This window comes from Aythya fuligula, chromosome Z (assembly GCF_009819795.1).
Source record: "Aythya fuligula isolate bAytFul2 chromosome Z, bAytFul2.pri, whole genome shotgun sequence".
Classification (NCBI taxonomy): Eukaryota; Metazoa; Chordata; class Aves; order Anseriformes; family Anatidae; genus Aythya; species Aythya fuligula.
The window spans coordinates 69,587,004-69,601,286 of record NC_045593.1 but is presented as its reverse complement, the minus strand read 5'-3'; the positions used below and the strand labels follow the sequence as shown (position 1 = coordinate 69,601,286).

The window sequence follows — 14,283 nt, the reverse complement described above, 5'->3', positions numbered from 1 at the left end:
CTGAGGACTGCTGTTAAATAGCCCGCATATCATGTGCCAGGTCTCCATCCAGCAGGCCTTACCTGATGGATTATGCACCAGAGAAAGAAATGCTGTGATCCCTGCAGAATGGACTAGGTGGCTCAGCGGCCAAAGTGCCCTGCTGGGTTTCTGGGAGGAACGCAACATGCAAGAGAAAAACAGAAAAATAAGGCTGGAAGGAATTTGTAGAGGTAGTCTAGCCACCCTCTCAGAGAAGGTGCTGACTTCAAAGCTGTGTCTCACTGAAATTTATTCACATAAATTTTGATCTCATGCAAGGATGGCAACTCTGCTGCATTTCTGGACACTCGTTGGAGAGCTTAACTGTAAGGCCAGTGTGATTTTTTTGCCCACAGCTGCACACAACAATGGCCCTTGTATAAGGAAAAATAACAATACTCCTGAGAATACCTATGAATATTTTGCAAGTTTTTTTTTGTTTGTTTGTTTGTTTTCCTTGCCTAAAAGCATGGTTTATACCGCAACTAGTGAAAGGACTACTAGAGGCTTTGGTTTAGTTACTATGGTATCTGAAGCAAATATGTAAACAAATAAACTGATGCACTGTTAAGTTAGTGGAAATCCAATTGCAGCCACAAAACCACCAAACACAGCAGCCAGCACCGCGACGACAACAGGTCAGTGGTGATTAATACCATGAAGCACAAAGAGGCATTGCCCAAGCTCACACTTTTAGGAACAACTTACCCTCATGACTGAAACAATGCTTGCATGTGTTAGCACTGGTTATGCCCCATCGTGATTACTGCTGCCTCCTGCTGTTCCCTCATTTTTAGAAATGAGGAAACTTTTTAGAAAACTACAGATAATGCTCACTTTTTTTCTTTTTTTTTCTTTTTTTTTTTTTGGAAAGACAGCGAACTTCTTTCAGTCCACTCCCCTGCTGCTGAAAACATTCACAAGAGCCAGGAACAAGCTCCTGTCATGGAGGTGCCACTGCAGGAAAGCTTTTGAAGCAACTGGAAACTTCATTTCCGAGCTATTTTTGCCTGGCACAAAGGAATCATTATCAGGAGGAAGAAGCAGTCTCAAATTTCCCTAACAGACCCCAGGGCTTTCAGGGTCAGTATCAGCGCAGGGACCTGCATTGCCTGGAGACTCCAGCACCCTTCTTCCTCCTGCCAGTGTGACGCTCCACGGGTCCACACCAGGGGTTGAGGCGCCCTGTTGTAAGAGATCTGGTTAGACCTGCACTGCAAAGCACTCTAGAGGAGACCTCACCTCCTTGAGAGAAGCGGGGGCGACGTCCCAGGGAAGCCACCGTCTGCCAAGCACAGGGCTGCTGCTGCGGGCACCACCAGCCAGGTAAACACCACCACAGCAAGAGAGGGGCTTCTCAAGCTTCCTTCAGCCCGCTCGCCGCCTGGGAACTGTCTGCAGGAGATCCTGAGCGGTGCTGGCACTGACTCACCCATGAAAAGGGAAGGATCAGCACAGACCCTGCCCAGATGTTGGCAGAGCTGCGGCTGCCAGCCTGCCCCCCCCCCCCATCCTCCCCTCCCACCCCCAGTGCTGGTGCCTGGCACCGGGCAGCACTGCCTGGCACGGAGGGGAGATATGGAGATGGAGATGCTGGAGATGATGGAGATGCTGGAGATGGCAGCGCCCGGCATGGGGTGGGGGGGACATCGGCGACAGCCTGAGGGGCACCCGGGTGTCTGCACGGCCAGTGGGGTGGGGGGCACGGCGTGGGACACACACACACACACACACACACACATATAGGTTGGGAAAGGGGCACGATATGCTCCGGGGGGGGGGGGGGGGGGGATACCTGCTCCGCCTGCACGATGCCAGCGGCCGCTGTCGCGATAGTGTCACGACGGTGTCACGGCTCGGCTGCGAGGGGCGGGACGGGGCGGGCAGGGAGCGGCCGGGAGGCGGCGGCGCCTGTGGGCGGTGCGGAGCTTGAGTTCTCGACCTGGGGAAAAGAGACAAATAATAGACAGAAAAAAAATAATAATTAAATTAAAAAGTCCGAAGTGTCTTTTGTGTTGCGGGTGGCGGAAGTAAAGCGATTCGCCGCGACAGCCGGCTGGTGCGGGGGGGTTCACCTCAGCCCAGGAGAGGGGTTTGGAGCAGGTGGGACACCTGAAATATCGTCCAGGGGCACTAAAAGACGGGGCCACTCTGAGCCAGGGAAACCCCAAAAGTCAGAAGGATGGTGAGGCCCCGCTTTCACGGTCTGCATTCGTCCTGAAAATCAGGATCGGGTGAGCTTCTGTCCCCCTGCTCCGCTGTGGGGGCAGTGGGTGTGGGGCTGCTGCTCCCCCAGCCCCAGTGTGAGAATGGCTGTGAGAACCGCGAGGAATCGGGTAAAGCGTAAAATTTAATTTATTTTTTTTAAAAAAAGAGGTAAAAAACATGGAACTTGGTGCCATGGGAGGCTGGATGCTAGGCTAAAGAGTCTAGACCAACCCCTCAAGAAGCCTCAGGAAGAGGTGAAATAGGCTAGAACAGATTCATTCAGTTGGAAGGGTCCTTCAAAGATCAAGTCCAGCTGCCTGGCCTCTCGAGGGGTACCCAAAAGTTAATGTACGTTGCCGAGGGCATTATCCAAATGTCCCTTGAACACCATTAGGTTTCGTGCCCCTACCACCCCTCTGGGTGCTTGTTCCAGTGTCTGGCCACCCTCACAGGCACACCTCCTCCTGCCAGCACTGTCACACCTGTGCTGGCCCAGGAAAGCGTGTTGTACACCGCAGGGTAACAAGCCTGATTGTTTTGATTTTTCCACGTGCAGTGATAGCTAAGCCTTGCTGATATGACCCTAACCGGTGTCAAGAAGTTTATTGCCTGAGTTTATTGCCGACATTAACCAAGTTTAACACTTGAGCAAGGAGCAAAATCATCCAGATGCATGGGTGGGACAGCCTTTCAACAGCCTAAGCTCCCGTGCTGTAGCAACAGCGAGCTGACGACGCAAAATGAGCGCATTTCCAGTTAAAATTTATTTATCCCAAGGCACCAAGGAGGGAGGGGAGGAACGGGTGCCACCCACAAGATGGCCGCCACCGCCGGCCGCGGGCAGGTGGCGCTCGGCGGGGGCCCCGCCTGCTGGCGGCGCATGCGCCCTGGCCCCTCCGCGCCGCGGTAAGATGGCGGCGCCGTGAGCGGCCGTTGGCCATGAGGAACCTGCGGCTGCTCCGCGCCGCCGGGCGCCGCCCCGCCGCCATCCCCCCCGCCGCCCCGCAGCGCTTCTGCCTCGGCGCCGAGCCCGGTGTGGTGCTGGTGGGCTCCCCAAATGGCCTGGTGGAGCTGGGCGCCGCCGGGCAGCCGGTGAGCGCCGCGGGTTGGGGCGGTGTTAGGCTGGGGAGGGTGGGAAATGGAGGGGGGAGAAGCTGCTGGTTGGGGGGGGGGAGAACATCTCTGAGGAAAAAAATCCTATTAAACCGTGCTCTGATATCTCTGAGGCGTCAAATTCTTTCCGTGGGTTCGGTTCTCAAGCTAACTTGCGCAGGGGTTTGGGGCTTTCCTGGGGGCTTCTCCTTTTAACGTTTTTAAAGAAGGGCGCTTTCTAGAAATCCGCGTTGTGAGTGCTGTCAACTCTAAAATACCTTCAGAACTCAAAAAAGTACCCAGAAGCCCACTTAATACATCATATTCCTTTATTATTATTCGTTTTGTGGGCTTTTTGTTTCCAATATATGTGATTCTAATTAAATTATTTTTATTTCCATGATGTTTCCACGTGCAAAACACGTGTGCAATTAAATAGAAGGAACTGGATTATCTGACAGTTGTAAATCTCATCCTTGTTTTGCTGGACCTGAATGCACACCCAAATGTTTTTGTTCATCAGAAGTTTTCTGTGCTGTGTCTCTGTAAAGTCTGAATGATCCCTTAAAAATACGGGGCCGCTTTAAGCAGCTACCTGTGCACCTCTTAACGTTACCAGTGTGTGAAGCACGTAAGGGCAGTTGAAAGATGATAAGCAAGACAAATTGGAATTGTCATTTATTGTGTGATCTCTTACATGATTTTTTTCATCATCTGTCTAGCTTTTTTAACACAAGAGAACTTTCACAGTTTCCTATGGGTAAAGGAAGAGAAGTGTTTGCACATTGGCTTTTGTCTGATACATTCACGTGCTAGCTGCTGACAAGCAATGCTTTGTGTAACTGCGGTAGATGAAATACTCTCTTAGTTGTTACTCTGTCATTTTTGTAAAAATGTCTGGTGATGTGCAGTTATTAAGCTATTGGCCTCTCCGTGTCCAGGTGACAAGAGAAGTTTCTTTGACTGCAGAGGGTTTTATGCCAGAGGATTTAAGTGGTTCCATCGTCGGTATCGAAGATATTCCAGAGCAAGAATGTGTGTGTGTTGCCACAGCAGCTGGAGACATCCTGCTGTGCAATCTCAGCACAAAGCAGGTAACGTGGCAGGAAAGAGAGAACAGTACAGAGAGCTTTCAAGGGGAAGGTGACAGTTTGGGGGACAGTTGCATGTTTATTACATTGAGCTGCAGTTAGTCTTCATTTCTTGGATAGATAGGTTGATTTCTGTGGAAGCCTTGGGCAGAATCAAGTACAAAGTATATGCTCCATAAATGAACCAGAATCTAAACTGCAGCTTGCAAGTCCACAGCCTCAGTCCTGCATGCTTGCTCGGGGGGCTAATGACATACGGTCAGCAGCACTGGGTCCATTGGACAAACAGTATCACAGAAATAGGATATTGCTGAAACTCCATACAGAATAATGTAATCCATAACTCACAGGTTTGTTAATGTTTTATTATCAGTCACTACAGAACTTTGTGCTTAGAAAACTGTGCAGACATGAGTTAAGTGGAGAGAGAAGAAACAATTGTATGTTAAGATTTGAAAATTGTTTGGAATAAAATATGAAAACAAACAAAAAAACTAGAAAAGACCGAGGAAAGACCAATATGTACCAGCTGATTAAATAGACAGGAACTGAGACACTTACTTTCTGTACCCTCCTTGTTATCCAGTTTGTACTGTCTTCAGTAAAATGCTTAAACACCACAATAGCATTTTCTGAAGTCTGCCTCACCTCTGACAGTATCAGCCCAACAGTGCAGGTGTATGTAGGTATGAGATGACTGTGGTCTGTCCGGGCTGGCTGCCAGTTTGTGGTTATTTGCAGCTCACCTCTTTGGGTTCTTGTTTGGGTTTGATTTGCAAATACCTCTTAAATATAAAAACAACTATCTATATCTGAAAAGCATGGCCTTCATTGCAACTCAGTGTGTGTCATAAAGGGAATAAAGATCTGGTACATGGGACTCTTCTTGCACTGGTATATGGGTCAGAGCTCATATTTAACTTCTAATCTTTTATTTCAAGGCTTTAGGCCTTACTTTCTGAGCTATAAAGTTGTAACTTTTGGTACAGTCTGGGCACCAAGAAGCCTTGGAGGTTACTCTGCTTGTTCTGAAACCTGTTGTATGTGGGTGATACTTACTGTACAACAGTGTATAGTCCTATTCTTCTTACCTGGGGGGGGGCAAAAAATAAAAGATATCCAAGCTTAATTTCTTGAATCAAATTATCTTGCACTTCATTATGATTGTTCTGTTCCATGGCCTTTTGCAAATCAGGGTAACAATGCAGTGGGCAGAGAACTATTGTCACGGTCTTGTTTATACACCCAAAATATCTCAGTAGAATGGCTTAGTTTTTCATAACCTTCTTTGAAGGTAGTTCAGCTATCACGTTTGGCATTTACAAACAGCTTTTGGGGTCAGGTTTTGAATGGATATAGTGCCACTTCAGTGCACATTAGAATTTTCTAGGAAAGAACAGTTATGTCTGTGTTGTGTGACATCAGACTGCCTACCAGTAGAACCACAGACCCAATCTGTGGCAGTATTAATTACTGTTAAGACTATTACATGTTAATGTAAGACTGAGCTGCAAAATAAAACTCTTGGAAAAACTGTGCGGCAGAAAATGCTGATCTGTAGGTTATTTGGGCTCACATACATAAATAGCATAGCTCCGTCATTTGGTTAGAAATACTTCTTTTTGTTTCATTCAACACAAAGAGTGAAATAACTACAGTGACTTTTCTAGGTATGTGAGGATTTCCTTCAGCCAGTGACTGATGCTGGGATGGTGTTGCATTGGTGTTGCTGCTCAACCAGGATACTGCTTCTGTTTTACAGGTGGAATGTGTTGGAAGTGTGGACAGCGGCCTGAGTGTCATGAGCTGGAGTCCCGACCAAGAGCTTGTCTTGCTTGCAACAGGTAGTAACAACCACCTGTAAGCTTTCTGCCCGAGGAGTGGAATTCACAATGACCAAAGTGTAAAATACAGATAATTTTAAGATAAGGAAAACAAGATACAAAGTCATGAAACTGGGAGTAAGACTCTGAAGAAGAGAAAAAAAAACACCTGATCCTATATATTGTTTCATTTTATAATCAATAAAGAGCTTTAGTGATCCCACCTGAAGCTGTTCAGACCCAAAAAGGTGACTTCTATAGAAAATATTTCATTAGTCTTTCAGGTCTTCCAGGGAGGTATATTTTTTGATCTTGCATTAAAATGTAAATATTCCTGTATTACAAGCCCATTAGATTGCTTAATAAATATTGCTGCTTGTCCTCTGGTAAGAAATATCTGTTACAAGCTTTTCTGCAGATATATCTCTCCTTGACAACAAAGTTAACCTCAGGCAAAACAGAAACACAAAGTATCACATGCTGGAGGCAAACTCTGGAGATCATCTATTCCAACCATTCTGTTCGAAGTGGGTTACCTAGAAAACGTTTCTGGGAACTGTTCCCAGTCAGGTTTTGAATATGTCTAAGGATGGAGACCCTACAGCCACTGTGGGTGGCATGTTCCAGTCTTTGACCACCCACACAGTAAAAAAATTAAAAGTAAAAAGGATCGCTTCCATTGACTTTACGGCACTGCTTCCAGTGCAGCTCATGCTGTTGTTGGCATCCTGTGCAGCAGGGGCATATTGCCAGTTCATGTGCATGCCTCAGGACACACAGGGCATTTTCTGCCAAGATGCTTTCCAGCTTGTTGTCCCCCAGGTCTGTCCTGCTGCCTGAGATTATCACTTCCCAGGTGTGGGACTTGTCTTTTGTCCTTGTTAAGCTTCAAGAGGTGTCTGTCAGCCTGTCTCTTCCACATTACAAGGTCCTCTAGATGGAAGCACAACCCTCTGCTGTGCCTGCCTCTTCTCCCAGTTTTGTGTCATCAGCAAACACGCTGAGGGTCCTGTCATCCAGGTCACGAATGAAGATGTTAACCAGCATTGGCTCTAGGTCCACTGGTGGTGAAGTATCGCTTGTGACCAGACTCAGGCTGGATTTTTCACCACTAACAAGCTTTAGGACTTGTCTGTTCAGCCAGTTCTCAGTCCACATTCACCGTTCATTGATCCATCCTGTCTTCCATGAGTTTGTCTGTGATGTTATGGCAGACGGTGTCAAAAGCCTCCTCGGAGTCAAGATAACAACCACTGGTCTCTCCATATATCCACAAACCGTTATTTCACTGTGAAAAGCAATCTGATAGGTCTGATATGATTTCCCCTTCATAAATCTACACTGACTACTGTCAGTCACCTTCTTCATACCTTGAGTAAAAATGTTTATGAAGTGCCAAGTGCTTACTTCAAAAGTGGAAAGAAATCTTTAAGGCTAGTTCAGGAATTATGTTTCTGAAGAGAGAGACTTTAAGGTGTCCTTGTGTTCCGGTCTGAGATTTTCTGCTTCGAAGGATGCATTCTCTTTTGTATTGTGCTACCATTAGAAATACTCTTATACTCAAGTCCATTACAAAATAGTAGGATAATAGAGGAAAACGTTTTGATCTGCTGGAGATCTCAGTATTAATGCCGTATTTGATGTCTACCCTGCAGGTCAGCAAACTCTCATCATGATGACAAGAGATTTTGAGCCAATTGCTGAAAAGCAAATCCACCAAAATGAGTTTGGAGAAGGTAATAAGCGCATGAAATAAAGTTTCTTGGACTGTTTTTGTTGTGTTGTAAGCACATATAAAGAAATTGAGTGCTTACTAGACCCCAGGAGACGTTTTAGACTGTAGTTCTTCTGGGCAGCTGAAAGGGAATGCCGGTATTGTATTTGTCAGTGGAAATTCAAACAAGTTCCTTGTACCGGAGAACTTTATGGGCTATGTCAATTTCCTCCAATTTTTTTAGAATTAAACTTTAATGGATGGAGTATGTGGCATGATGCTGTAGTTGTTAACCACAATGTGCAACGTAACTCTGTAAATCTTCTACTACAATGATTATTTCTTCCTCAGGAAAGTTTGTTGCTCTTGGCTGGGGTAAAAAGGAGACGCAATTCCATGGATCAGAGGGAAAACAAGCAGCACATCGCAAACAAACGGTATTAGGTTATTTTTCTTACATTAGGTCCATACTCCCCAGAGGGAAGATATGTATAAAGAAAGTTTCTGTTGTTTCTGCTCTGCTAGTTTGACACTGCCTTTCCAGGTAGCTGTTTTCATAGTCTCCTTCTGATTGTTTCTGTTATTTGGGATTCAGCATTTTTATCCTCTTCCTATATCAGGACAGCAGCTGGAAGTACTTAAGGCTGGTTCATATGGAGCTCAAAGCAAGATTTGTAAGTGCTAGGGCTTGCTGATGTAAAGCCACCCTTGAATCAGCATGACAGATGCTACTGAACGTGTTCTCTGTATCAAAATATTTATATATCCAAAAGCTGTAGCATGTAGTTCAGCTCGCTCCACGAAGGCAAGAGTTTAAGGACTTGGGCTACTGACTGCCACCAGTCACATGAGGTGATTCTCTCTGTGCCTGTAAGTTTTAGGTCTTTGTTCCTTTGTTTGACTCTTCTTCATTTACATATTTATGAAAATTCAGGTAGCTAATAAACTCCAATTGGAAATGAAAACTTAGGGGAAAATGTGTGGCCCAGATTAAAACAGTCCTGCTGAAACATGGTAGGCTACCACGAAAAGAAATGAAATGTGTCCTGCAATAGCTTTACTATTAGGAAGGATGGACCAGGATAAGGTTTGGCTGTATCTAGAAAAATAAGCCTTGAAAAATGCTACTTCTCATCCCAACTTTTGTGTGCCATACAGTGTGGCAGCATGCCTTTCCCTCCTTCCAAGGGATGTTGACTCTTAAGTAGTGGTTGTGAACAAACCTTGACTCACCCTTGCAGCATGTCCAGCTTGGGCACAGCTGGTCTGTAAGGAGAGACTGAGGTGAAAGGGAAGCGTATGGTGTGATCATAGAATAGATGGTCATATGGACATACAGGAGGAACAGATTGAATTGACAGACAGTTTTAATTCTAGCATTTCCTGAAATAACATTCTGAGTAGTGAATTCTAAACTTCACAGTCTCGTGATTGTTTAATGGGTTGGTTTCATGCCGAGCTTCTTGAAAGAGCTGTCTTAGCAATGCAGTCTGCTTAGACAAAGCCAGCAGTTGCCTTCCTAAGCGTTGATGCAACTTTCTTTTGTATGACTTCAGGAAGTATCACCTACTTCAGCCTGGGATGACAGCAGGCCTCGGGTGACATGGAGAGGAGATGGGCAGTTTGTTGCCGTGAGTGCTGTCTGTCCAGAGACAGGTATTGTACCAAATTCCACTGAAATATCAACTTGTTTAAAAGGCTTCTTAAGTGGAAGTGAGACAAGGCAAGAACTGGCTAGTGTCTGTGGTCTATTGGCCACTTAAAACTGGGAATTTGAGCTAATTAATTGCTCCTTCCTCTATTTTGATTCAAGGGTTCAGAAAGACATTTTGTAAATGTGGTCTTTTGAATGCTTTCTTGTCAGTTTGGTTTTCAGTCCAGTGAGAGGTCTGAAGAGTTTACTACTGAGTAGTTACTAAGTGAACTGTTTTTTTCACCATCTCTAAGCCACTGCTTGAGCTCTAAGCAATCTCTTTCAGGTTCCTAATACCAAGTGCATGTGTCTGGGTGTTGCAGTACCCACAGTCCCTCATAGTAAGAATTTGGCCTTGCAGCCTTTATGTATTGATAATGCTTTTCTCTGGGTTTTGTAATTGTCTTCCATGATTGATATTCCTGAGCAGTTTAAATGTTTTGGTCAGTATATTGAACTGTACCAAAGACCTATTTTTCCACTAGTTTGGGTTTTGACCCTCAGTACTTCGGATCAGGAAGATTTTGAATAATACAAGACAATTTAAATGTTTTGCTGAAGAGCAAAACAGCTACCACTGAGCTAATTCGAACTGAAATTTCTACTTATTTGAGTAGAGTCACTCAATTACTATGGAAGAGCTTCCTGAGACAGAAGTTTTGATGTGCTGTTGTTACCCATAAGGTGTACAAAAGCAATATCCTTTCTATTCATGAACATCTGAATTTGCTCTCCCACCCTCATGAAAATTAAGATTCTCTTCCCGGTATTTTCTTACACCCCTTTCTCCCTGCCTTCTGAAACTCTAGGTGCTCGAAAGGTCCGGGTGTGGAACAGGGAGCTTGTGCTGCAGTCAACAAGTGAGCCCATCTCGGGATTAGAACAAGCACTGGCCTGGAAGTGAGTAGCAATGAACCTGCTTAAGGGCTGCAGAGTGCTTGTTTTTATTCCCTAGCCACTGCCTTTTGCTTAGCATTAATTTCATTCTCCCATGTTTATTTTTCTCAAAACTTGAAGAAAGCCATCTTCTGATCCATCATGTGGAAGGGTAGTCCCGTAAGACCTGAAAAACTTGCATTATATGTGGGAAGAAGGGATAGATTCTCTGCGCTGTCTCAGTATCAGGTGGTTTGGGATTTAACTGTGTGAAAAGGAATATTACAGGTGCCTTTGCCTGTGCTGACACTTACCTGCTCACCTGAGGATGTTAGGGACCCTGTGAAACGTTTGTGCTGCACCTATGACTTTGTCTGAACGGTGCTGAGGAAAACAGATCTCCTGCTGCCCTTTTCTTCATTTCTCATGTGAAAGCTTCCTCTCCAGAGAGAGGGGAGATGATTGGTGTTTAAAATGACAGTTAGTGATTGTGTGAGCAACCACTGTTCCTTTTACTTTTTTTTTTTTTTTTAAAGGCCCTCTGGAAACTTGATAGCATCCACACAAGAAAAACCCAACAGACATGATGTGGTTTTCTTGGAGAAGAATGGACTTCTTCATGGGGAGTTCACCCTCCCGTTCCGGAAAGGGCAGGTCAAAGTAAGTGCCGTGTCTGGGCTTCTTTCATTAGACTGTAGTGGAGAAGAAGACTAGATCTTTATCCAGATTCTAAGAGGAAGTTTTTGACTTTGCAGTTAGTGCTGGTCCTAGTGGAAGAGAGAACAGTGAAGATGCAATGCCTTCTGCAGCTTTCAGTACAGAGCAAAACTGGGGTGTTGTACCCCTAGGGTACTGCTGGCCTCTGTATACTTTATATTAGGCAAATGCTTCAGAAACGCCATTTAGGATGCCAGCTCATCCAGGAGTGAGGTGAAATAATTCACATTGTCCCAAATAATGTAAGTGAAAATCTGCTACTAAGGCGTGGTTTCAACTTCTGCCTTTGGATACTGAGAGGTCTTTTGGCAGATCATTTCTCAGTGCCAAGGTCAACAAAGAGAATTCTGCTGTCCCATTTGTGTATAACCTCTTCAGCTGTGTACAGCTGCTGTGATGGGTTCTGCTTCAGGGCGCTTTGCTCCTGCTGTCAGGAGCTTTGCAGTATGCAAGTACTGTGTTAGTACATTAAGGCATGTACCTTACCTTGTTGAACGTAAGGAACAACTCATGGTCTTGAGAACTGATCTGAAATGTACCCAGTCTTTGCAGAGGCAGCGGTATCCAGTAAGAGCCATCTTTTGTTTCTGCAGGTTAATGAACTGCTTTGGAATGCAGATTCCACGGTCCTGGCTATATGGCTGGAAGAGCTGAAGACTGAAAACTCCAACCCAAACAGTTACGGTGAGAGCGCTCTGTGAGGCTCTGGATTTTACACTTGCCTGTGAATGTGGTCAGCAAAGGATATTCCTCTGCAGGAGAAGAGACTTTGGGATGGTTTATCTACAGCTTTGAGATCCCTCTGCAGGTCAGGAAGAAACGCTAGCTAGCTTGAGCTCAAAGCATCTCCCAGGTTGCTGTATCTGAAGGTGGTATTACATGGAATGCTTAGGGTGTGATCCCTTCCCTTCTCAGAGAGGAGAGATAGAGGAATTCTAAGATCAACTCCTTTGATTTAAATCAGGGGTTGCAATTGTCTTGTGCAGGGTGTTGTATGACAGAGCCCATGGTCTGGAGGGTAAAACTGTTAAATCGCCTGCAGAAGAGCAGTGGGGAGGGTTTGAGATGGGTCTCAAGTAGTAATGTCTGGTAACTTTATTTATTTTTTTTATCTATAGTTCAGCTATGGACCACAGGGAACTATCACTGGTACTTGAAGCAAAGTCTGCATTTTGGCAACATGGAAAAAAATAAGCTGGTGTCACTGCTGTGGGACCCAGTGGTCCCATATAGGCTGCATGTGCTCTGCCAGGGCTGGCAGTACCTCTGCTATGACTGGCACTGGACCACAGACCATGGGATGGGGCAGAACAGCCAGCACATGGCAAATGTGGCTGTCATAGATGGAGGTAAGACTCCTGCTTTCAGTAAAGAACCTAATAAGAGCCTTTCTGACATTTGAAACTTGTTACAGCTTGGTTTCTTTCTGCTTTCTTCCACAGATAAAGTGCTTGTCACGGCATTCCAGCATGCTGTGGTGCCTCCGCCCATGTGTACCTATGAGCTTCAGCTCAAACAAGCAGTTAATCAGGTTGCATTTCACACAGATCCTAAACATAGTGGAGACATGGCTGTCCTGGATGCTGATAACAAGATCACTGTGTACAGATATGGTGAGAGTATGTTTCACTATTGCTTTTTAACAGAAACCCTGTCCCTGACACTTGGAATCAATCTGGGATTAGCTGTACAGGGTCTGTTTGAGCTGCCCAGCGCTTCCCGAAGCACTCCTATGAACAGGGTAATACTCAGTGTGCTGTTGGACAAGAGACCGCTGCCACAGCCTCTCGGTTATGCTTTGCGACATTACAAGGTAGTTCTGTTCCTCAGGGTGAATGTTAATAAGGAGGAGGATGTGCTGGTTGTACATGTAGGGGTGGTATATTTTATATTTTCATAATCACTTCCTGTAGCATCTGTGGTTTTTTTATAAGGATGAAAATGGAAGGGACTCTGTTGGCAGAATGTCTGAACTCTATTTTGTTCTGTGTTTGTTAGGACAGAGGACAGTGAAGGATCCCGCTATCAGGTTAGGAGCTGTGGGTGGAAATGGATTTAAAGCCAATGTGGAAACGCCACACCTGGATAAAACATACAGGTAATACAGAACTAGTGCAACTGCAGAGTGGATTCCTAGCCATGCTGTGTGTCTCTACAGCCAGGCTGTGCCTAGGAGGATCTTGGCTTTCTGCAGTGAGGTTTTTGATGTAAAAACTAAAATAGAGTTCTATTTTCTTCATGGTCTTTCTTATTTCATGACAGAGTTGATCTGGGCAGCAGCGCCGATGAGATGATGCATCCTCTTGGGCTCCGATCTCTGACCTGGCTGCCAGATGACAGCTTCCTGGTGGTCGGTCAGAATCAGTGTGCTTCTCAGTCTGTCCTTCACCACCTGACTGCAGCACCTCATGTGACTGGAGCTGAAGAAGAGCACCTGAATTTACGGTACAAGAGATTGCAGTAGTGGGTGAGGTCTGAGAGTGCCTTGGGGCTTAGAAGGAATTCTCTCATGCATCCTGGAGGCTGTTGGGGGACTGGCCTTGGGGGATTTGGCTGTCTTCCTGCAGGAGAACAAAACAGCTCATGAAGCTGCCTGCATGTAGTCCTAATGCCTACACCCAGCCTAACAAGACTTGGTATGCCAGCATGCCCGTGTCAGTGCAGGATATCTCTGTTACCTTCTCTGAAGTCCAGGCCCTTGGAGCAAGTTTCTCAGTTCTACCCTTTGTCCACATTACTAAAGTCCAGAGAGGACTGGTAGCCTTTTGTTATTCCTGTCTTCCTCCTGCTGGTCTTTGTGCAGTCAGCATGAAAGGAAGCCAAGTGGACTACAAAAATATGCTTCACAGAGAGATCCTGAGAGTCACTTTCTGCAGCACTTACAAGGCAAAGGCAGGGTAATTTGCATGTGAACTGTAGATTGGAACAAAAGAAGTGTGGGTTTTGCAGGGTGCTGTAAGTGTGCAGACAGTGACTAGCACAGCTAGGCAAACACTAATTGACACAAGTTGTTAGTGCTCTTTTTTTTTTTACCAGTGTCAGCTCATG

General features: G+C 45.5%; 1 protein-coding gene across 1 annotated transcript in view; it reads left to right on the top strand.

The window, feature by feature from the left end:
* Positions 1-3,143: 3,143 nt before the first annotated feature.
* The window catches only part of ELP1 (elongator complex protein 1), a 29,179-nt gene continuing 18,039 nt past the window's right edge, over positions 3,144-14,283 (top strand). Inside the window, exons 1-13 of the mRNA XM_032206079.1 lie at positions 3,144-3,321; positions 4,263-4,415; positions 6,175-6,256; positions 7,891-7,971; positions 8,301-8,386; positions 9,506-9,605; positions 10,452-10,542; positions 11,055-11,178; positions 11,829-11,919; positions 12,354-12,584; positions 12,678-12,848; positions 13,234-13,333; positions 13,498-13,680. Of these exons, the coding sequence (XP_032061970.1) occupies positions 3,169-3,321; positions 4,263-4,415; positions 6,175-6,256; positions 7,891-7,971; positions 8,301-8,386; positions 9,506-9,605; positions 10,452-10,542; positions 11,055-11,178; positions 11,829-11,919; positions 12,354-12,584; positions 12,678-12,848; positions 13,234-13,333; positions 13,498-13,680 (1,646 nt within the window). The 5' untranslated portion in view covers positions 3,144-3,168. The remainder of the gene's footprint in view (positions 3,322-4,262; positions 4,416-6,174; positions 6,257-7,890; positions 7,972-8,300; positions 8,387-9,505; positions 9,606-10,451; positions 10,543-11,054; positions 11,179-11,828; positions 11,920-12,353; positions 12,585-12,677; positions 12,849-13,233; positions 13,334-13,497; positions 13,681-14,283) is intronic.